We start from the raw sequence: 24,949 nt of genomic DNA on the forward strand, positions 1-24,949 counted from the left end.
ACTTTGTTTTCATATAGAGATACAATTCTGACAATTACAAAAAACTAAGCATAGAAATATAGATTATCAAATATACAAATACGTTAATTATAGGTATTTAATTATTGTTGTTTTATAGTTAAAATATTAAAGAACTATTATTGAATATTTAGGTATTATTAAAATAAAATATAGCAATGGAGAAATGCATTTAGATATCTTTATGATTTAAGAATAAATATAAATATTAATAAATACCGATCATATAAATAAAATTTAGAAAATTGTCTTGAACGTTGACTTTTCTCTCTATTATTTACACACAATAAAAAAATAAATATTTAGAATGTACATGTAATATTTGATAAAATATAATCATAATTACAGATACCCAGTAGTCCAAAAATATACTCAATTGTGAATATCTATTGCATTGATATTTTGTCATTTTTTGTACATTTTAGTAAATACATTTTTTTAAATAGTTTTAATACACAAGAATGCTAATGTCGTATGGATGAGTTGCACTTGGACTGAGCAGTCAACTTGTTAACTCAAGGCCAGACTCTTGGTCATTCACCTCATACCTGTAGAAAAGTACATTGCAGACAACCAACCCTTTGATTGCATGATATTTGTCTTAACTGTATATGGTAATGAATTGCGCCTGTTTGGGGCCAAAGCATTTCCCCACCTCTTCTTTTTGATGTCCTGTGCCGAACAAAGCAGGTCAGGTATAATGTATAACCAACAATCAAAAAAAATATAAAATAATATTTGGGGGGCAAATGGAGAGGTCGTCAATTTTACGATGTGTTGTCCCCCAGCGACAGCTGAAAAAACGTATAGGTTTCGTGTTTATTTTCCGAATTAATTTCGTTATTGGTATAAGCTGAGAGCAGGTGATACCATTATTAACGTCTTTGGTATTACACAAGAATAGTAAAGTACAGAATATGTTCTGTACAAAACCAGACATTGGCTTTGAGTGTCGACTAACATAATAACATTAATACTATAAAGTAAAGGTAATCCTTTATCATTATTAACACAACATTTCCTTACCTGTTATATATAACTTATGTAATATTTTTTTTAATAATACAGTGTTTTTTCATCAAACCAAAAATATTGGCTAATTTAAGCCACTCACCCCTGCCAGAAATTAATAATTATATCTTCTCTTATATTTTGTGTTATATAATTCTTGTGTATTTATGTGTTATGTAATATAGTATTTCTTATCTAGCTTTTATATAGACCTTATTACGGTTCTTTTGATGTGCTCACCGAGACTGTGTTGCAAGCTAGAGAAAGAGAGGGGACAATGGGCTGTTTATTACACTGGCACCCAAAGTTTTATAATAACGTCTTCTTATTCGTTGTCTTTGAAGACTTTATAGTGAATTTTGATGGTTGATTTGGGATGTACATTATTGGCCATTGTTATCCCTTTAGATCTCTGGTTGCAAGCCATTGGGGAGCCAGCTGAATTTTAATTTAGTAAAAGAAACACTGTTACATTATTGCAACAAATCCACAAATTTTTGAATAATTGCTATTGTGTCTTTTTGCGATTTTGGAACACATGGTAGATATCATATAAGGCGGAACTTATGAGACACCTACTTTTAACCCTTTACAGTCGGGCCCCTTGCCGCACCTTAATCAGTCGGGGGGGGGGGCGTTCAACGCCCCCCCTTATTATCTCAGTTCCTATTAGAGCTAGAGGGCTAAATTTTTTTGTGCAAGTCCCCTGTTTGATAATGAATTTCCGACCTTTTATAAGTCTAAGTCAATTTTCGCTTCCTTCACCCTTTTATTTAACAACCTTTGTTTGTAGGTCCTTTTTTACTTAAAAATTTCAAACGGCTGTAATTTTCTTATTTTTGAAGCTGGAAGAAAAATTTTTTTCCAGAAAATGTTTATCTTTATGTAAATTTTACATTAGAAATATCAAAATATAAATTTCAGCGGCCGCAGCTGTACTTGGCAGCTGCCAGCCGCCGCCTTCGGCGGTCGGCGGGAAAACGGCGGCGGATCTTCATGAAATTTTAATACGTTATGTAGACATGTAAGAAAAGCTTAAGTTTAAAATTTGAAGTCTCTAAGTCAAAAATTGCGGCCACAGGAGCCTTTTAAAGATTTCTGGAGACCTGCAGGACCAGGACCTGCAGGATCATACCTGGAACCTTAAAGTGACTTGAACACCTGTATTTCATATAAGGATGTACTACTAGAGGATTTTTTAGTATTTTGGTATGATAAAATGCTTTGTTTTAGTCAAAAAAATATTTTTGCTCTTTACCTGGATGACCCTGCCAGGTTTGCTGGCATCCTGTGCCCGCCAGGATGGAGATATTCAAAAAATTCCAACTCTCAGTTATGTGTCATACCCATACTTAAAAAGTCAAGCAGTTTGGGCTCTTCATCTTTCACACACAGAAAATGAGATAGAAAAAACCGGATGGGGGGGCGTTCAACGCCCCCCCCCCGACCGTTAAGGGTTAATATGCATGAAAATAATAATACCTGTATTTTTTTCCTTTAGTAGAAAAAGCATGTTCTGGGTTTTTATAATAGAGCCGATAAAGATTAAAATCAGGTTTGAGTAGTTTTATTACTACATCTAAAACTTAAAAATGAAAAAAAGTATCAAAAAAGGCAATCTATTTAAAGCTTTGCGAAAAAAGAAGAAAAAAAGACTCGAAATATAACCATTGAAATATACGCTTATGTCCATACTCTATTTCATATTATACAGCCTTCTTTCAGGCCTTTTACCAATGACATTTAAAGTTTCTATAAGGATTGGTTTGTACAAAGTAATTTATGGTGGTTTAGACATAGTTAAAGGTGAATTCTTTATTTAAATATATTCAAAACTATCCCACTAACCTGATCTGTAGCCAGGTCCGCAGCTAGATCTGTATAGAAGCCAGTCTCCTCTAATCTGTACTGTACGGTTTCTGTATACTGTATCACACATTCACTCACAATCTATATTTACATATCCTATTACATAAAGTAGTAATGTTTTTTATGTCTGTAGCTAAAGATATCGCTAACCACTGAACCGATATGTTTCTCCTTTACAATGAAGCTATTTAATTATATTTCGAGGGAACGTTTTTAAAATATTTTTACAGTATCTCCATCCTCTAAAGAAATAAATTACCCCCACCCACAAAAAAATCCTAACCCCCACTCACTTCAATTGCCCCGAGAGGCTTCTAGAGGCGTAGCCGCTAGTAATGGATATAGAATAAGGCAAAAAATGTCGTCTATTTCCATTTTAGTGAAACAGAGTCGGACTAACAGACAAAAAATTAAGAGTAGCGTCACCAGTAAAATATTTTATAAACATATCTTATTTTATTTACAAAACGAATTTTACATACCAAAACTCAAAATCATATTTGATATTTGGAAAAAAAATTCTTTTGATATGATTATAATGTTATAGTCAAAAAGTAAAAAAAGAATTAAATACTAACATTTGACAAACTTTTCTTTTTTTTAATATCAAATTTACTCTACAAGTCAATTTTATCAGTCCGTAATTTAAGATGGACAGTTGAAATTTAGTGTGAAGATTCCCATTACCCATGCTCATCTGCCTGTCTGTTGGCCATGCTAAATAAGATATACAACCTTCACTTCACATTTTTTCTAGGGGCAATTTATCTGAGGAGAGGTTGATAGTTATAAACCTTCCCAGGACCCGTAAGAAGCTTTTCAGTAAAGGATATCCATATTAGTCCATTAGTTAGCGAAATTCTTCGGTAAAATCAAACAGATAGACATCAAGTTTCTTTTATATAAGTTTATTGTCTATCAGGTTCAAAATTTAATTATTTGGATTAGTCTTAAATGTCAAAAAGCCTAACTTATACAAAAAGTCAGTGTGGTATATTTTCTGACCTGATAAAGTTTTCCTTGTAGAAATTCAGTATTTTCTGAATAGGTAAACTTCAAAGATACCCACAGCTCTTTGATCTAAAATAAATAAGTTTGAAGAAGATGATAAAAGTCGTCGTTGTAGTGACTTTTCTTTCAATTTACAACCCATATCGGAAATCTTTTTTTAGTATGATGTTTATTAAATGGTCAGTATTATAGCCTAAATTAGAAATGAATAGGTTAGATATTGGTATTTTGCTGAGCCCTTTCGACAGACAAATATAATTTATAGACTAGATAACCATTTGAATGAAGAATCTTCTCCAATATTTCAGCTGTTTATCTCAGAGAGAGAGAGAGGGGACAATGGGCTGTTCCCGAAGTTTTACAATAACATTTTCTTATTTGTTGGTTCAACAACATTGGGGACTTTTACTGAATTTTGATTGGTTGGTTTATTAAGTTGAGTGTTCAAACGTTTCAAACACTAATTTTAATCTACAGAAGAGGTAATTTTGTGTTTTATAATGTAGCACATTATGCTATTGCAGCCTCTACTAGCTAATACCTGGCATAAAGTGGAAACAATATCAAGAGTGCTGGAGGTGCAGGGCACATTCTTTAAACTTGGCGTCATCGGTTCGTCCAGCTCTAGGCTTCTCTCCAGTCTACTCAACAACTAAATATATATATTTATTTATATTTATCTTATTATCTGTTTTTGGTCTGTAAGCAATGCTTTAAATACTTAGGTTGGTGGTTATACTTTTCCCCAAAATTGTTATAAACCTTCCCTAAACCTATGAGAAGATTCACTATAAAGAAGAACCGGGTATAGTCCTTTCCATGACATCGCTCCATATGGGGCGATGATTTTAATTGATCGCCTCTTATGACAAGGGGCGATGTATTGGCTCCTTGAAAGGAGCGATTTAATAGCCCCATATAACAAGAGGCGATGTTATGACTCCTTGAAAGGAGCGATTTGATAGCCCCTTGCCCTAAGAGGCGATTAAATGATCCTTTATCGCTCCTTTATTGCCCCTTCTAAAGAGGAGATGATATGTCCTCTTATCCCAAGGGGCTATTTAATAAAATATCGCCTCTTCATGGCCCCTTCACGATTTTATATATCTTAGTCCCTTGATGGCCCCTACATCGCTCCTACATCGCCCCTTCATCGCTCCTCCATCGCTCCTTCTCCAAATTTATATTACATTGTACTTTGATGGCCCCTACATCGCCCCTCCATCGCTCCTACATCGCCCCTTCATCGCTCCTTCTTCAAATTTATATTACATTGTACTTTGATGGCCCCTACATCGCCCCTCCATCGCTCCTACATCGCCCCTCCATCGCTCCTACATCGCCCCTTCATCGCTCCTTCTTCAAATTTATATTACATTGTACTGTGATGGCCCCTACATCGCTCCTACATCGCTCCTTCATCTCTCCTACATCGCCCCTTCATCGCTTCTTCTCCAAATTTATATTACATTGCAACTTGATGGCCCCTACATCGCTCCTTCATCGCTCCTACATCGCTCCTTCATCGCTCCTTCTCCAAATTTATATTAAATTGTACTGTGATGGCCCCTACATCGCTCCTACATCGCCCCTTCATCGCTCCTTCTACAAATTTATATTACATTGCAACTTGATGGCCCCTACATCGCTCCTACATCGCTCCTACATCGCTCCTCCATCGCCCCTTCATCGCTCCTTCTCCAAATTTATATTACATTGCAACTTGATGGCCCCTACATCGCTCCTACATCGCTCCTACATCGCTCCTCCATCGCCCCTTCATCGCTCCTTCTCCAAATTTATATAACATTGCAACTTGATGGCCCCTACATCGCTGCTACATCGCTCCTCCATCGCTCCTACATCGCCCCTTCATCGCTCCTTCCACAAATTTATATTACATTGTACTTTGATGGCCCCTACATCTCTCCTCCATCGCTCCTCCATCGCCCCTTAATAGCCCCTTACCTTAATTTATATAAAAAAGCCCCTACATAGCCTCTCCATCGCCCCTTAATAGCTCCTTACCTTAATTTATATAACATAGCCCCTACATAGCCTCTCCATCGCCCCTTAATAGCCCCTTATCTTAATTTATATAACAAAGCCCCTACATAGCCTCTCAATCGCCCCTAATAGCCCCTTACCTTTATTTATATAACAAAGCTCCTACATAGCCTCTCCATCGCCCCTTAATAGTCCCTTACCTTAATTTATATAACATAGCTCTTACATAGCCTCTCAATCGCCCCTTAAAAGCCCATTACCTTAATTTATATAACATAGCCCCTACATAGCCTCTCCATCGCCCCTTACCTTAATTTATATAACATAGCCCCTACATAGCCTCTCCATCGCCCCTTAATAGCTCCTTACCTTAATTTATATAACATAGCCCCTACATAGCCTCTCCATCGCCCCTTAATAGCCCCTTACCTTAATTTATATAACATAGCCTCTACATAGCCTCTCCATCGCCCCTTAATAGCCCCTTACCTTAATTTATATAACATAGCCCTACATAGCCTCTCCATCGCCCCTTAATAGCCCCTTACCTTAATTTATATAGCATAGCCCCTACATAGCCTCTCCATCGCCCCTTAATAGCCTCTTACCTTAATTTATATAATCCTTACCTTAATATATATAACATAGCCCCTACATAGCCTCTCCATCGCCCCTAAATAGCCCCTTACCCTAATTTATATAACATAGCCCCTACATAGCCTCTCCATCGCCCCTTAATAGCTCCTTACCTTAATTGATATAACATAGCCCCTACATAGCCTCTCCATTGCCCCTTAATAGCCCCTTACCTTAATTTATATAACATAGCCTCTACATAGCCTCTCCATCGCCCCTTAATAGCCCCTTACCTTAATTTATATAACATAGCCCTACATAGCCTCTCCATCGCCCCTTAATAGCCCCTTACCTTAATTTATATAGCATAGCCCCTACATAGCCTCTCCATCGCCCCTTAATAGCCTCTTACCTTAATTTATATAATCCTTACCTTAATATATATAACATAGCCCCTACATAGCCTCTCCATCGCCCCTAAATAGCCCCTTACCCTAATTTATATAACATAGCCCCTACATAGCCTCTCCATCGCCCCTTAATAGCCTCTTACCTTAATTTATATAATCCTTACCTTAATATATATAACATAGCCCCTACATAGCCTCTCCATCGCCCCTAAATAGCCCCTTACCCTAATTTATATAACATAGCCCCTACATAGCCTCTCCATCGCCCCTTAATAGCCCCTTACCTTAATTTATATAACATAGCCTCTACATAGCCTCTCCATCGCCCCTTAATAGCCCCTTACCTTAATTTATATAACATAGCCCTACATAGCCTCTCCATCGCCCCTTAATAGCCCCTTACCTTAATTTATATAGCATAGCCCCTACATAGCCTCTCCATCGCCCCTTAATAGCCTCTTACCTTAATTTATATAATCCTTACCTTAATATATATAACATAGTCCCTACATAGCCTCTCCATCGCCCCTAAATAGCCCCTTACCCTAATTTATATAACATAGCCCCTACATAGCCTCTCCATCGCCCCTTAATAGCTCCTTACCTTAATTTATATAACATAGCCCCTACATAGCCTCTCCATCGCCCCTTAATAGCCCCTTACCTTAATTTATATAACATAGCCCTACATAGCCTCTCCATCGCCCCTTAATAGCCCCTTACCTTAATTTATATAGCATAGCCCCTACATAGCCTCTCCATCGCCCCTTAATAGCCTCTTACCTTAATTTATATAATCCTTACCTTAATATATATAACATAGCCCCTACATAGCCTCTCCATCGCCCCTAAATAGCCCCTTACCCTAATTTATATAACATAGCCCCTACATAGCCTCTCCATCGCCCCTTAATAGCTCCTTACCTTAATTGATATAACATAGCCCCTACATAGCCTCTCCATTGCCCCTTAATAGCCCCTTACCTTAATTTATATAACATAGCCCTACATAGCCTCTCCATCGCCCCTTAATAGCCCCTTACCTTAATTTATATAGCATAGCCCCTACATAGCCTCTCCATCGCCCCTTAATAGCCTCTTACCTTAATTTATATAATTTTTACCTTAATATATATAACATAGTCCCTACATAGCCTCTCCATCGCCCCTAAATAGCCCCTTACCCTAATTTATATAACATAGCCCCTACATAGCCTCTCCATCGCCCCTTAATAGCCCCTTACCTTAATTTATATAACATAGCCTCTACATAGCCTCTCCATCGCCCCTTCATCGCTCCTTCTACAAATTTATATTACATTGCAACTTGATGGCCCCTACATCGCTCCTACATCGCTCCTACATCGCTCCTACATCGCTCCTACATCGCTCCTCCATCGCCCCTTCATCGCTCCTTCTCCAAATTTATATTACATTGCAACTTGATGGCCCCTACATCGCTCCTACATCGCTCCTACATCGCTCCTCCATCGCCCCTTCATCGCTCCTTCTCCAAATTTATATAACATTGCAACTTGATGGCCCCTACATCGCTGCTACATCGCTCCTCCATCGCTCCTACATCGCCCCTTCATCGCTCCTTCCACAAATTTATATTACATTGTACTTTGATGGCCCCTACATCTCTCCTCCATCGCTCCTCCATCGCCCCTTAATAGCCCCTTACCTTAATTTATATAAAAAAGCCCCTACATAGCCTCTCCATCGCCCCTTAATAGCTCCTTACCTTAATTTATATAACATAGCCCCTACATAGCCTCTCCATCGCCCCTTAATAGCCCCTTACCTTAATTTATATAGCATAGCCCCTACATAGCCTCTCCATCGCCCCTTAATAGCCTCTTACCTTAATTTATATAATCCTTACCTTAATATATATAACATAGCCCCTACATAGCCTCTCCATCGCCCCTAAATAGCCCCTTACCCTAATTTATATAACATAGCCCCTACATAGCCTCTCCATCGCCCCTTAATAGCCCCTTACCTTAATTTATATAACATAGCCTCTACATAGCCTCTCCATCGCCCCTTAATAGCCCCTTACCTTAATTTATATAACATAGCCCTACATAGCCTCTCCATCGCCCCTTAATAGCCCCTTACCTTAATTTATATAGCATAGCCCCTACATAGCCTCTCCATCGCCCCTTAATAGCCTCTTACCTTAATTTATATAATTTTTACCTTAATATATATAACATAGTCCCTACATAGCCTCTCCATCGCCCCTAAATAGCCCCTTACCCTAATTTATATAACATAGCCCCTACATAGCCTCTCCATCGCCCCTTAATAGCTCCTTACCTTAATTTATATAACATAGCCCCTACATAGCCTCTCCATCGCCCCTTAATAGCCCCTTACCTTAATTTATATAACATAGCCTCTACATAGCCTCTCCATCGCCCCTTAATAGCCCCTTACCTTAATTTACATAACATAGCCCTACATAGCCTCTCCATTGCCCCTTAATAGCTCCTTACCTTAATTTATATAGCATAGCCCCTACATAGCCTCTCCATCGCCCCTTAATAGCCTCTTACCTTAATTTATATAATCCTTACCTTAATTTATATAGCATAGCCCCTACATAGCCTCTCCATCGCCCCTTAATAGCCTCTTACCTTAATTTATATAATCCTTACCTTAATATATATAACATAGCCCCTACATAGCCTCTCCATCGCCCCTAAATAGCCCCTTACCCTAATTTATATAACATAGCCCCTACAAAGCATCTCCATCGCCCCTTAATAGCCCCTTACCTTAATTATATAACATAGCCCCTACATAGCCTCTCCATCGCCCCTTAATAGCCTCTTACCTTAATTTATATAACATAGCCCCTTCATAGCCTCTTCATCGCCCCTTACCTTAATTTATATAACATAGGCCCTTTATGGCTCCTGTACAGCCTCTGTAATTGTATTGCCCCTTCATTATAGAAGGTAGGGCATTAAGGTAAGGAAGGAATGTGACCCTCTACAGTTTTAAATTTAAGTTTTAAAAGGATGACAAGGATGACAACATTTATAAAAGCAAAGCTCTGAAACGGTAGAAAAAAGTTTAATGAACATTAATAATGTAGAGTGTCAGAACTGAATAGTCAGAACATAAATTTAAAATTCGAAACAAAATTGTAAGTAAATTTATTGAGAAATTGCTTACATGCAGGAAAATGCTTAAGGACGTACTCACATTTTTTGGACTTGATTATAGATATGATTCGCTTATAACATTCTATTTTGTTGTCCTAGGAATCAGTATCCCAGAAATCAGATTAATCGGATAATTTTGATACATAAAAATTTGTTCTAAGTTAATAATTAGTATGCTTAAAATGGACGTACGGATATTCTGATAATGATTATAGACTTTCTAAATCGTACCTTTCTACTACAGGAATCACATGCCTAAATTAACGAAAATAGCTAACCGTTACAGACGTACGGACTGATCCTTAATATAGAAAAGCTTTGCTTTTAAAAAGTTAAAAAGATTTTTTGAGGGGATTGGGTAATATTTTTCTTGGGGTGAATTTTCTGGGAGGGTGGAGATACCCTCCCTCAAAATAATTATAAACCCTCTATGAACTTAAAAGAAGCTTCACTGTAAAGGAGAACCATATAGGTTCAGCGGTTAGCTTTTCTACAGACAAAAAAAAGATTACTACTTTATATAATAGGTTATGAAAAAGGAAAAAAAAGCAAGATAACAAGGATAACAACATTCACAAAAGCAAAGCTCTAAAATCAGGAGGTCAAACATAAATTTTGTTAAAATTAGCGTAAATCTATAATACAAAGTAGAATGATGTCTGTCCATCAATCTGTCTGTCTGTCCGTCTGTCTGTCCGTCTGTCAGTCCTTAAGATCTCGGTAACCACTGGACCGATTATATTCTACTATTCAGGGAATATACCTACTGGTCCTGTGGTGGTTTTAGGCTATTTTCTTGGGGGGTGGGATACCCCCAACCCCCCCAAAAACAAAAAAATCCCCCCCCATTTTTTTTTTGCTGAAGATTTTCTTGGTCCTATTACGAATTTCGCCAAAAAAAATTTTTATCACCTCTTGGGGCAAAGCCCCTAGAGGCTAGGGGCGAATCTGCTAGTATAGAATATAGTAAAAGGGCATAATTTTATTTTTAGTATTTGATTATAATACTAAACCTTGTTGTCCTAAGAAACATTACTCCAAAACCCAGATGAATGGGACAATGATATTATACAAAAAAATGGACGTACATACTTTCTAGTAATGAATATAGTATTGTACCCAACTGTTATAGAAATCATTCTGCAAAGTTTGAAATCGATAGGATATTTATAACATGTCTAAATTAAAGAAAATGTCGTCAAACCGTTTGGACGTACGGACAAACCAATCCTTACTATAGAAAAGTTTCGCATTTAAAAAGGAAAATTATAATGAAAATATAATGAATTAATAAGATAAATATAAATAATATAATAACATAATGAAATTAAGAAAAAAAAATAAACTAAGAGAATGAAATTTTTTAGTTAAATAGAATATTGAATAAGGATCATATAATGGACAAACAGACAAAGTAAGTTATAGAGCAGACTTTAAGAGAATATGCTATTACTCAAAGATTATCACGAAACCTAAGTCTTTTGAAGCATAATTGAGAGACAGACAAAATAATTTATAGACTGGATATACATATGTCATGGGAATATTCACTAAAAATCTCAACAGTCTATCTTTAACAATAGCAGAGAAAACCACATGCTTAACTTAATGAGAAGAGCAATGACGAAAGGACTAACCCTAATTGTAGAAAAGTCTCTCTTTTAACAAAAAAAGTATTTTTTTTGGTCTGAAGCTTAAAAATTTCATAAACTGACTAAATTCTCCATTTAACCCATTAGTGCCGAGCGCCACTTTTATGGGCCGATCGAGCTGTAAGTTTCAGGGAAGCTTTATAATGGTCAAAACGGAATTCGTATTTTTTTGTTTTGCTCTAGTGGCGTGCACAGGAAAGTTGCAAAAAAACCCGGTTCGGCTTGGCCATAAATACCAACCAGGCATTAACACCCGTTTTTGGTGCTTTCCCCCAGTTTTAAAACCTGGTTGACCTGTATAAACCCGGTTATTTTGACCAAAAATCGAAAAATGTAATTTTTGAACGCCAAAAGTGAGATGAACACTTTTTAGAACTTTGATACGATCCGTAATTGAAAACTACACAACCTCATGTAATCTAAAGAGCTACAAGTATAATACGAAGCGATTTATTTCAAATTTAGTGTTTCGGCTATAGGTGCCGCCGTTTTCGGGTAAAAAAAACCGTTGCTCGAAGTTTTAAAAGACACACACTACAAAAAAAGAACATATAAAATTTGGGTGTTACATATCAGAAAACGATCATAAAACTATTGGGTGACACCTATAGAGATTACTAGGGTTATTATGGTGGCTCAAACCCTTACTAATGACGTTAATTGTTATTTTTATTGGTTGAAAAGTTAAAACCGGGTAATAAAAACCGAAACCGAGCCGGGTATTAAAATTTTCGGGTATGTATGGCCAAGCCGAACCGGGTCATAATAGGGCGTAAAAAAACGATAAAAAAATCATATAAAAAATAATAATTTGAATAAAACGAGTTCACATATAGATGTACTTGTCAATAAACATTAGATTTCACGAAAAAAATCAGCGACTTTACTATAAAAACAAAAAAGTTAGAAGGGGTATTTTGAATTTCATGATTTTCAAATTTTGTTGAGCTATACCATAAAACGGAAGTAAGCTAAACTGCCTGTTCCAGGGGGAAATGAAAGCCAGGGTAGTAGAGGAGGAATTCATACTGAGAATGATGCAATTATGGAGCCGGAAACCGTTTTTTTTTCCATTTTTCGGAACCGGGTTTTAATGTCCGGTTCGGCACTAATGGGTTAAGGGAAGCTTCACATAGGTCATGGGATGGTTTTTTGCTTTTTCATTTTCAGATTTAAGCCCCTAATTGGTTTAGGCTATTTTTCTGCCTCCTTACATTAAAAAGAGCGCAGCTGCAAGTGAATAAGAAAAGAGAAATATAAAAGAAGAATACATATTATCCTATTATATAAAGTAGTAAAACATAAACAAACGTTGGAGTGGACAAACCTAGGAATGGGACAATCGTCGGAGTGGACATTGCTTATGTAAAACGCAGGAGTGTCTTTTATTTTATTTATAAGATAAAAATCTTTCAAAACAAAAAAAAATCTTGAATATCTTTTCTCACAGACTGAAATTTTAAAATCAGTCTAACAGTTTTCCAAAGTAGGTAAGTTCTATCGAAAGGCAAAGGTTTGAAACAGATAGAACATTTCATTAAACTAAAACATATTTTTTTCTCACATTGTTTACAACTGTCAAATATGTTTTTTTATATGCCTAACCCCTGCAGGGGGCTTATTTGTATATTTATATCTTAACCTAACCTAACCTGTGTAGAAATAACTAAACAAATGTTGTTGAAACCTAATTTTTAAGATATTATAGACACTTCTGCGTTTTACTTATATAATGTCCACTCCGACATTTGTCCGAAACATCCTGCGTTTGTCCACGTTAATAAGGCTTTCTGTTCTGAAACTTAAGATCTCAATAACTACTAAACAGATTGGGCTTTCTATTTCAGGTAAGCTTAATATTTGTCTTGTAATGGCTTTAGGCTATTTTATTTTAAGTCGAGGGATGGTTTTAGGCTATTCTATTTTAAGTCCTGGGAAGGTTTTAGGCTTTAATTCATTCCCCTTTGAATACAGAGCCAATAGATGCTGGGGGCGTAGCCGCTAGTCGATATACAAAGTTTTTTTTTGTCTGTAGCAAAGGATCTCGTTTGCTGCTAAACCGATATGATGTATGTCTGTCTGTCTATACCGTAGGATCTTGCTAACCGCTGAGTCCTGAGATGATTTTAAGATAGTTTATTTTTTTTCCTTATAATAAAATAACAGGATATTTGTCCATAAAAAGCGAAGCAATATCTTAATTTTTGTTGTTGGAACTGTTATTCAGTTGATTATACCAAGGATCTAAAGGAATAAGACAATGGCCGATAAATTTTTATCCATCCCTAATAACGATACACAAAATTGCAACACTACAACCAAAATATGACAAAAGTCCCCAAAGTTTTGAGCCAACGAATAAGAAAACTTCATTATAAAACTTTGGAGACTATTGTAAAAATTGCCTAATGTTTCCTTTCTCCCTGAGATTATACAGACTATCCTTAAACTAATATTTACATTAACGTAACAGGATGTTTATCAGTATCAACTGAACCGATATGCTTCTCCTTTACATTGAAGCTTATTTTACTCGCAGGAAAAGTTTTCATTTTGGGGAGGGGACCAACACTTTCAGCCCCCGGAAGGTATCACTTCCCTTAAATTCTTAACCTTCCCCCTCCCCCCCCTCTCCACCACATCTATTCATTAAAGTACTCCTAGGGTCATCTATGGGATTAGCCGTTAGTGACTTAAAAATAATTCAAGTGCAATGATATATTTACCAAATTAATACGATAATTTTGTATACATTTTTTATGAAAAAAAATTATTTTGCCAAAGGCAGCCAAAAAATAAGCAGCAAATATTTCAAAAATGCTCTGATAATCAGAGATCTACAGGGATAAGACGATTGTCGATAAAATGATATATATACATATATACAGTGTGTTTTTTATGAGAACTTTTTTGAAAGCAATTTTACCTTACTTATAGTTATCAGAATTTAATGATTAATGGCTTTTTCTCTTCTTTTTTATAACCTTTAATAGAAAAGCAAAAAATATTTCAGTTTTTATTCAAAAAGTACAGTAAATTAAAAAATTTAAAACTTAGGTGTCAACATCTAAAAATGGTTTTAGTGCATTTTTCTTATAATCTACCTTTGCAAGAATGGCTGCAAAACGCTTCAAAGTTGAGATATAGAGCTAAAAATTTATATAGATACTATTTGTGACATGTACTAGAACATTTTGAAATTTGAAGGCCATATCTCAACCAGGGAGGGAATACTGGCCCCCCAATGTACTCCCTCCATTCTTGGAAAGGGTAGAAGATTTGAGCATAAGAAAAATGCGCTAAAACCATTTCTCGTATTCATTTGAATCCGGTGGATAGGAACCGGTTCTCATCCATACGAAAAAACTATGTCTAGCATCGTATTATATCCAGCTTTCTACGAATATAGATATGTACAATCATAAGATTAAACCCAGTTTTTTTAGCCGGTGCCTTCGGCACCTCGGGCCTAAAAAAACTAGTTTTAATCTCATAATTGTACTTTTTATATCCGCGGAAAGCCGTTTATAATACTATGCGAGAAATAACTATTTTAGATGTTGACACCCATGTTTTGAAATTTTGAATTTACTGTACTTTTTAAATAAAAACTGAAATATTTTTTTGCTTTTCTGTTAATGGTTATAAAAAACGAAGAGAATAAGCCATTACTCATTAAATTCTGATAACTATAAGTAGGGTAAAATTGCTTTCAAAAATGCTCTCATAAAAAAAAACACTGTATATATATGTATGTTTATATATTAATTATTCCCATTGATGATTCACAAAATTACCCCTTCTTTAGTTTAGAATTAGTGGTTAAAACATTTAGACACTCAACTTAATGAACTAAACAATCACAAAACAATAAAAAGTCCCCAAGGTTGTTAATCTAACGAATAAGAAAACGGTATTATAAAACTTTGGAGACTAGACAGCACTCTTGGATAAGCCAACTTATAACACTTTGGGAACTATCCTAATCCTCCCTGGCGAAATGACAATGAGATTTTTTGGTAAATTTGTGGCAAACTTTATTCTTAATAAATTAGCACTTGCCAAAATTATACTGGAGAGATATTTCATTGAAGGATAAATCTTTTTTTTTGCCCAAACTTTTCGTCAGCCAATAATAACAGATAAGTTAAACATTGTAAAAATAATATAGTAACTTAACTCGAGTTGTCAACGGCAGAAATTAGGTCCTGAGATGGTTTTAGGCCTGGAAAGGTTTATAACAATTTTATCTGTATTTCTTAAAATAAATTAACAGAATCTTTGTCTGTATGTATGAATGTCTGTCTGTACCGAAGGATCTTGCTAACCGCTGAACCAATATGGTTCTCCTTTACAGTGAAGATTCCTATAGGTCCTGAGATCGTTCTCTTTAATAGGGTAGCTTCTCATAGGTCCTGGGGAGGTTAATAACTATTTTATTTTAATCCTTATAATAAAGTAACAGGATCTTTGTCTGTATGTATGTAGAGGCTATGTTATATAAATTAAGGTAAGGGGCTTTTAAGTGGCGATGGAGGGCTATTAAGGGGCGATGGAGAGGCTATGTTATATAAATTAAGGTAAGGAGCTATTAAGGGGCGATGGAGAGGCTATGTAGCGGCTATGTTATATAAATTTGCTATTAAGGGGCGATGGAGAGGCTATATAGGGGCTATTTTATATAAATTAAGGTAAAGGACTATTAAGGGGCGATGGAGAGGCTATGTAGGGGCTATGTTATATAAATTAAGGTAAGGGGCTATTAAGGGGCGATGGAGAGGCTATTTAGGGGCTATGTTATATAAATTCGGGTAAGGGGCTATTAAGGGGCGATGGGGAGGCTATGTAGGAGCTATGTTATATAATTAAGGTAAGGGGATATTAAGGGGCGATGGAGAGGCTATGTAGAGGCTATGTTACATAATTAAGGTAAGAGGCTATTATGGGGCGATGGAGAGGCTATGTAGGAGCTTTGTTATATAGATTAAGGTAAGGGGCGATGGAGAGGCTATGTAGGGGCTATGTTATATAAATTAAGGTAATGGGCTTTTAAGGGGCGATTGAGAGGCTATGTAAGAGCTATGTTATATAAATTAAGGTAAGAGGCTATTAAGGGGCGATTGAGAGGCTATGTAGGGGCTATGTTACATAATTAAGGTAAGGGGCTATTAAGGGGCGATGGAGAGGCTATATAGGAGCTTTGTTATATAAATTTAGGTAAGGGGCTATTAAGGGGCGATGGAGAGGCTATGTAGGGGCAATGTTATATAATTAAATTAAGTGGCTATTAAGGGGCGATAGAGAGGCCATATAGGAGCTTTGTTATATAAATTAAGGTAAGGGGCTATTAAGGGGCGATGTAGGGGCCATCAAGTTGCAATGTAATATAAATTTGGAGAAGGAGCAATGAAGGGGCGATATAGGAGCGATGAAGGAGCGATGGAGGAGCGATGTAGGAGCGATGTAGGGGCCATCAAGTTGCAATGTAATATAAATTTGGAGAAGGAGCGATGAAGGGGCGATGTAGGAGCGATGAAGGAGCAATGTAGGAGCAATGTAGGGGCCATCACAGTACAATTTAATATAAATTTGGAGAAGGAGCGATGAAGGAGCGTTGTAGGAGCGATGGAGGGGCGATGTAGGAGCGATGGAGGGGCGATGTAGGGGCCATCAAAGTACAATGTAATATAAATTTGGAGAAGGAGCGATGAAGGGGCGATGTAGGAGCGATGAAGGAGCGATGTAGGAGCGATGTAGGAGCGATGTAGGGGCCATCACAGTACAATTTAATATAAATTTGGAGAAGGAGCGATGAAGGAGCAATGTAGGAGCGATGGAGGGGCGATGTAGGAGCGATGGAGGGGCGATGTAGGAGCCATCAAAGTACAATGTAATATAAATTTGGAGAAGGAGCGATGAAGGAGCGATGGAGGGGCGATGTAGGAGCGATGGAGGGGCGATGGAGGGGCGATGTAGGGGCGATGTAGGGGCCATCAAAGTACAATGTAATATAAATTTGGAGAAGGAGCGATGAAGGGGCGATGTAGGAGCGATGAAGGAGCGATGTAGGAGCGATGTAGGGGCCATCACAGTACAATTTAATATAAATTTGGAGAAGGAGCGATGTAGGAGCGATGGAGGGGCGATGTAGGAGTGATGAAGGAGCGATGTAGCAGCGATGTAGGGGCCATCAAGTTGCAATGTAATATAAATTTGGAGAAGGAGCGATGAAGGGGCGATGTAGGAGAGATGTTATATAAATTAAGGTAAGAGGCTATTAAGGGGCGATGGAGAGGCTATGTAGGGGCTATGTTATATAATTAAGGTAAGGGGCTATTAAGGGGCGATGGAGATGCTTTGTAGGGCCTATGTTATATAAATTAAGGTAAGAGGCTATTAAGGGGCGATGGAGAGGCTATGTAGGGGCTATGTTATATAAATTAGGGTAAGGGGCTATTTAGGGGCGATGGAGAGGCTATGTAGGGGCTATGTTATATATATTAAGGTAAGGATTATATAAATTAAGGTAAGAGGCTATTAAGGGGCGATGGAGAGGCTATGTAGGGGCTATGCTATATAAATTAAGGTAAGGAGCTATTAAGGGGCGATGGAGAGGCTATGTAGGGCTATGTTTTGTAAATTAAGGTAAGGGGCTATTAAGGGGCGATGGAGAGGCTATGTAGAGGCTATGTTATATAAATTAAGGTAAGGGGCTATTAAGGGGCGATGGAGAGGCTATGTAGGGGCTATGTTATATATATTAAGGTAAGGATTATATAAATTAAGGTAAGAGGCTATTAAGGGGCGATGGAGAGGCTATGTAGGGGCTATGCTATATAAATTAAGGTAAGGGGCTATTAAGGGGCGATGGAGAGGCTATGTAGGGCTATGCTATATAAATTAAGGTAAGGGGCTATTAAGGGGCGATGGAGAGGCTATGTAGGGCTATGTTATATAAATTAAGGTAAGGGGCTATTAAGGGGCGATGGAGAGGCTATGTAGAGGCTATGTTATATAAATTAAGGTAAGGGGCTATTAAGGGGCGATGGAGAGGCTATGTAGGGGCTATGTTATATAAATTAGGGTAAGGGGCTATTTAGGGGCGATGGAGAGGCTATGTAGGGGCTATGTTATATATATTAAGGTAAGGATTATATAAATTAAGGTAAGAGGCTATTAAGGGGCGATGGAGAGGCTATGTAGGGGCTATGCTATATAAATTAAGGTAAGGGGCTATTAAGGGGCGATGGAGAGGCTATGTAGGGCTATGTTATATAAATTAAGGTAAGGGGCTATTAAGGGGCGATGGAGAGGCTATGTAGAGGCTATGTTATATAAATTAAGGTAAGGGGCTATTAAGGGGCAATGGAGAGGCTATGTAGGGGCTATGTTATATCAATTAAGGTAAGGAGCTATTAAGGGGCGATGGAGAGGCTATGTAGGGGCTATGTTATATAAATTAGGGTAAGGGGCTATTTAGGGGCGATGGAGAGGCTATGTAGGGGCTATGTTATATATATTAAGGTAAGGATTATATAAATTAAGGTAAGAGGCTATTAAGGGGCGATGGAGAGGCTATGTAGGGGCTATGCTATATAAATTAAGGTAAGGGGCTATTAAGGGGCGATGGAGAGGCTATGTAGGGCTATGTTATATAAATTAAGGTAAGGGGCTATTAAGGGGCGATGGAGAGGCTATGTAGAGGCTATGTTATATAAATTAAGGTAAGGGGCTATTAAGGGGCGATGGAGAGGCTATGTAGGGGCTATGTTATATAAATTAAGGTAAGGAGCTATTAAGGGGCGATGGAGAGGCTATGTAGGGGCTATGTTATATAAATTAAGGTAAGGGGCGATGGAGAGGCTATGTAGGGGCTATGTTATATAAATTAAGGTAATGGGCTTTTAAGGGGCGATTGAGAGGCTATGTAAGAGCTATGTTATATAAATTAAGGTAAGGGACTATTAAGGGGCGATGGAGAGGCTATGTAGGAGCTTTGTTATATAAATAAAGGTAAGGGGCTATTAGGGGCGATTGAGAGGCTATGTAGGGGCTTTGTTATATAAATTAAGATAAGGGGCTATTAAGGGGCGATGGAGAGGCTATGTAGGGGCTATGTTATATAAATTAAGGTAAGGAGCTATTAAGGGGCGATGGAGAGGCTATGTAGGGGCTTTTTTATATAAATTAAGGTAAGGGGCTATTAAGGGGCGATGGAGGAGCGATGGAGGAGAGATGTAGGGGCCATCAAAGTACAATGTAATATAAATTTGTGGAAGGAGCGATGAAGGGGCGATGTAGGAGCGATGGAGGAGCGATGTAGCAGCGATGTAGGGGCCATCAAGTTGCAATGTTATATAAATTTGGAGAAGGAGCGATGAAGGGGCGATGGAGGAGCGATGTAGGAGCGATGTAGGAGCGATGTAGGGGCCATCAAAGTACAATGTAATATAAATATCAAGAAGGAGAGATGAAGGAGCGATGTAGGGGCGATGTAGGAGCGATGAAGGGGCGATGGAGGAGCGATGTAGGGGCCATCAAAGTACAATGTAATATAAATTTCAAGAAGGAGAGATGAAGGAGCGATGTAGGGGCGATGGAGGAGCGATGAAGGGGCGATGGAGGAGCGATGTAGGGGCCATCAAAGTACAATGTAATATAAATTTCAAGAAGGAGAGATGAAGGAGCGATGTAGGGGCGATGTATGAGCGATGTAGGGGCGATGGAGGAGCGATGTAGGGGCCATCAAAGTACAATGTAATATAAAATTCAAGAATTAGAGATGAAGGAGCGATGTATGGGCGATGTAGGGGCGATGTAGGGGCGATGTAGGGGCCATCAAAGTACAATTTAATATAAATTTCAAGAAGGAGAGATGAAGGAGCGATGTAGGGGCGATGAAGGAGCGATGAAGGGGCACTGGAGGTAAAGGACTATGGAGGGGCGATGGAGAGGCTATGAAGGAGCCATCATGGGGCTATAGTATAGCCTCTTATCATAAGAGGCGATATTAACGCCCCTTCAAAGGAGCTATTAAGAGGCCATGAAGGAGCTATAGCATAGCCTCTTATCATAAGAGGCGATATGAACGCTCCTTAAAAGGGGCTATCACATCGCTCCATATGATAAGAGGCTATGCTATAGCTCCTTGAAGGAGCTATAGAAAATCATCGCCCCATATGGAGCGATGTCATGGAAAGGACTATAACCGAAGAACCATATTGGTCCATTGGATGGCGAAATCATCTTTAACACACATAAAGAAAGACATCCTGTTACTTTTTTATAAACTCAAAATATTGATTTTATTGATTAATAGCTTAGTGGGGCAAAATTGTTTTCGTTAAAAATCCACCAAAATCAAATTAAAAATCTACAAAAATTAAACAAAATCATAGAAGGGTTATTAGCATAAGATTTTATTTAATTTTTGTAGATTTTTTTATGTGATTTTGGAGGATTTTTCACAAAATTTTTTAAAGAATCCACCTCTGATTTATTCGACCCTACTCAAGATAGACGTCTGAAAGAAGTCGTCTGAAATTCCTGTAATTATGAAAATCTACTCTAAATGTTACTTGATAACTACTACTATATATTTATGCTTCGCTGCTTTTTGATGTCGTCATCCTTGTTTATTTAAATATAAATCCACGATTAAGTGATACCTTAGGGTGGGCAGCTTCAAGCCACTTATTGAAAGCAGGTACAAAATATTCTTGAAATCTTAAATAGATATTTAAATGTAATATTTATTCGAAACCGATCAATGTCCTCTGGATTTGAACAGGTTCTAAGCCCTACTGTTTTGTGAGCCTGGGCATAAAACCCCTCAGGGCTAACACATCTGTCTATATCCCGAATAATTCATTTTAATATCCGCGGAAAACTGTCTATAATACGATGCAAATCTACAAATAAATATTTTTTATTCGCTTAGGGATAGGACAATGAAATAAATTTGTTTTTTTTCCTCCAATTGTGATTTTAAAAATTACTCTTTCATTTCTATGGCAAATAAAAGTTTTTAGGGACTAGTTTATCAATGTTTGTTGAAAGATACGGATAAATGCCTAACCCCCACCTTTCTGTTTTTTATCTTCTAAGAGTTAAGTGAAAGGTTTCGTGACCTTTTATATATTATTTACATGAAATACACATGATTTTTAACAAATAAATTATCAATTTAAAAATTGCGGTTTATTGTATAAACACTTTAAGTATTGGCAGCGAACTAGCCTTGAAGCTGACTTAATCACGCTTATGTAGATTGTGTACATTAATATTTTAGATCATGTCTTTGTTTTGCTCAGATTATGTTAGTTCTTATTTTTGTTTGTTAATAATTGTAGCAAATATGATAGAAAAATAAGTAAACGTTCGTCAGTCTGTCTGTCAGTCACGCAAAAAAATCTTACTTAAATGGATGAAGACCACGTCGCTCTGTTCTGGAAAACTCATCACCAAAACTTTCAAATCTCCTGAAAATAAAAGTTTAATAAATAAACTCTTATAGTTCTGCTAGAATTAACTTGTCGATTTCAAACTTGATGTGGTGATTCCTGAAATAAGTAACATTTTTATCTAAATTTTGATATACTAATTCCTAATAAAGTACAATGTTGCAGGCGAATCATCTCTACAGGTATCAGATATGTAGTATTTAAGCTGTTTTGTAAAAATTAACCAACAATTTTGTTTTGACTTATACATTTATATTCTGTTTTTTTAGCTCTGATATTCTACGAGTGTTAATGTCGTTTTTCTATAGTTTCAGAACTTCGCTTTTGTGGATGTTGTCTTCCTTGTTCCTGTATATAAACTTAACTAAAGTATAATGATAATATGAGATTATCCTTGTACTGAAATGGACTATTTAATGAGAATGTTAACAAAAAATATCATATTTTTAAAAGCGAAGCTTTTCTATAATTAGGGTCGGTCCGTCGGTCCGTCCGTCCGTCCGTCCGTACGTCCGTAACGGATAGCTTTTTTCGTTAATTTTGGCATGTTAGAATTGTCCTATCGATTTCAAATTTTGCATGGAGATTCCTTTAGTAGTTAGGTACGATTTAGAAAGCGTAGCAACTCTATAATCATCACCAAAATGTCAGTACGTCCATTTTAAACATGTTGATTTTTTTTACTTTTTTAACAACAAATTTTTATGTGATCTAATCATCCGATTGATCTGATTTTTGGTATATTAATTCCTGGGACAACAAAGTATAATATAATAAGCGAAGCAACTCTATAATCAAGTCCTAAAAATGTAAGTATGTCCATAAACATTATCCTGAATCAAGCAGTTTTTCAACAAATTTACTTACAATTTTGCTTTGACTCATATACATTTATATTATGATTATTCAGTTATGACACTATACAAGTGTTAATGTCCGTGTGTCCTACCGTTTCAGTGCTTTGCTTTTATGGATGTTGTCATCCTTGTTATATTAATACATTCATGAAACTTAAGGATGTAAACATCATTTATGAATACTAAAAACATATAAATTTAGCACTTCTTAGAAATATAAAACAAAACTATTAGAATTATTATATTTTATATTCAATTTACAAATTAAGATCCCTTTTAAAATAAAAATTTATTCAGAGAGTCAGAAACTTCTCAATCACCAGTAAGCCATTTAATAATGAACTTGATGGCTGACTAAACCTCTACCTTATATAGCAACCATTTCATTCAGTACAGTTTGATAAATGGGTTTTAATTTGTGCCTTTCGTGCGCTTGACCTTTCATGCTTCTTCATATTTATAACTTGCAATGTCCTCTTTAAGCGACAATTGAGGTTTTTTGATGGCAGAGCATCCATAGCAAACAAAAAAATTAGCTCAGCCGCAGTCATGCAGTAAATAGTGATTTTATTTTATTTTCTATTTGAATATCTTTTCAAAAACTTTCGTCTTCATATACAAAGCTAGAGTTATTTACAACTTGATTAATTTTCGGCCTACCTACAAACCAACTGACATAATTCATTTTTGCGGCCGCTGCCTTGCGGTCATTTTGAGACTCAAATCCAATATGATTGCAGCTCTAATAATAAATTTTAATTTTGTTTTGTTTTTCAACTTAACAGGAGCCAAACTTACCTAAACTCATAACAAAGTTGAAAAAGCTTGAGTTGTCTGTCAATCTGCAGTACTTCATCATCAACCTCTGAATAAAATAAGAATAAAAACAAATTTAATGAGCTCGTTGAGTTGAAAACTTTGAGGACCAGACAAATTTACAGCTTAATGTTAAATCCCCCTCTAGAAAAACTTGGCTGTCCTAAATAATCTTTAAGGGACTGTCGGACATTCGTATATTATACTGGTACCTACATAAAGATGATCACATCCTCTCAATAAAACTTAAAAACATTAAAAACTTTTAATGAATCTTGAAAAGTTGGTAAAACATAGCAGTGTTTATTATAAGCCTTTTCACCAATAATTTAAATAATAACTTTACAAATCATACCTGGTGTATTTTCATCATCTTGGCATATTTGCGCGAGTAAGGGATACAACCTCTCATTTATCTAAGAAATTATAACAATATGAAATATTTAAACAATTTATAAACGTATTCAAGGCTCTACAGCCGCTCGAATCAAAGTTGCATAACGCTGATTGCAAGCCCTATTATTTTAAAATAGTTATCTTGATAATTTTGTTTTCAACAAATTTAAAAAAAATTATTTTTAATACAGACTAATCTCTTTGATGTGTAGATATACCACATAGATCTTTTTAGTAGTAAAGATACTCTATAATACTTTGATTGTCCGTACGTCAGACTGTGAGTCAATGTAATTTTCTCAGCCCCAATTCAAGATAGACGGCTGATTTTTGTGTAAAGATTCTTTGTACCAAAGAGCATGTAACTTACTTTGTCAATCAGTCATGCTACAAAATACAAATACTAGAAAATATAAAAATGCATGAGAAAGGTTTCGTTATTTTTCTCCAATACATATATTTTGAATTATTGCTCTTTATCCAATCCATAGTTGTTTAAGGTTTTGGTTGGTGACATCCTTGTTAAAATACAAACTTTTTTTAAAAACGGCTTCATTGGAACTGCAACCATTGATTAAACCTCTGAGTTGGCCCAACCTACATATGTAGAAAGTTCTAACAACCCTAACTTAACCTAACCTAAGCTATCTAATTTTGTATTCCATTTAACATTGAACAATT

General features: G+C 36.5%; 1 protein-coding gene across 1 annotated transcript in view; it reads right to left on the reverse strand.

Moving 5' to 3' along the window:
• Positions 1-24,949, reverse strand: part of unc-13-4A (BAI1 associated protein 3) — a 253,039-nt gene that overhangs the window by 125,220 nt on the left and 102,870 nt on the right. The window contains exons 38-44 of the mRNA XM_080174126.1: positions 24,228-24,288; positions 23,855-23,921; positions 22,155-22,217; positions 21,405-21,462; positions 4,451-4,561; positions 3,904-3,978; positions 2,878-2,979 (exon numbers count right to left, since the gene is read on the reverse strand). Coding sequence (XP_080030252.1) covers positions 2,878-2,979; positions 3,904-3,978; positions 4,451-4,561; positions 21,405-21,462; positions 22,155-22,217; positions 23,855-23,921; positions 24,228-24,288 — 537 coding nt within the window. The remainder of the gene's footprint in view (positions 1-2,877; positions 2,980-3,903; positions 3,979-4,450; positions 4,562-21,404; positions 21,463-22,154; positions 22,218-23,854; positions 23,922-24,227; positions 24,289-24,949) is intronic.

Source organism: Acartia tonsa, chromosome 10 (assembly GCF_053477335.1).
Source record: "Acartia tonsa isolate MP-2025a chromosome 10, ASM5347733v1, whole genome shotgun sequence".
NCBI classification, from domain to species: Eukaryota; Metazoa; Arthropoda; class Copepoda; order Calanoida; family Acartiidae; genus Acartia; species Acartia tonsa.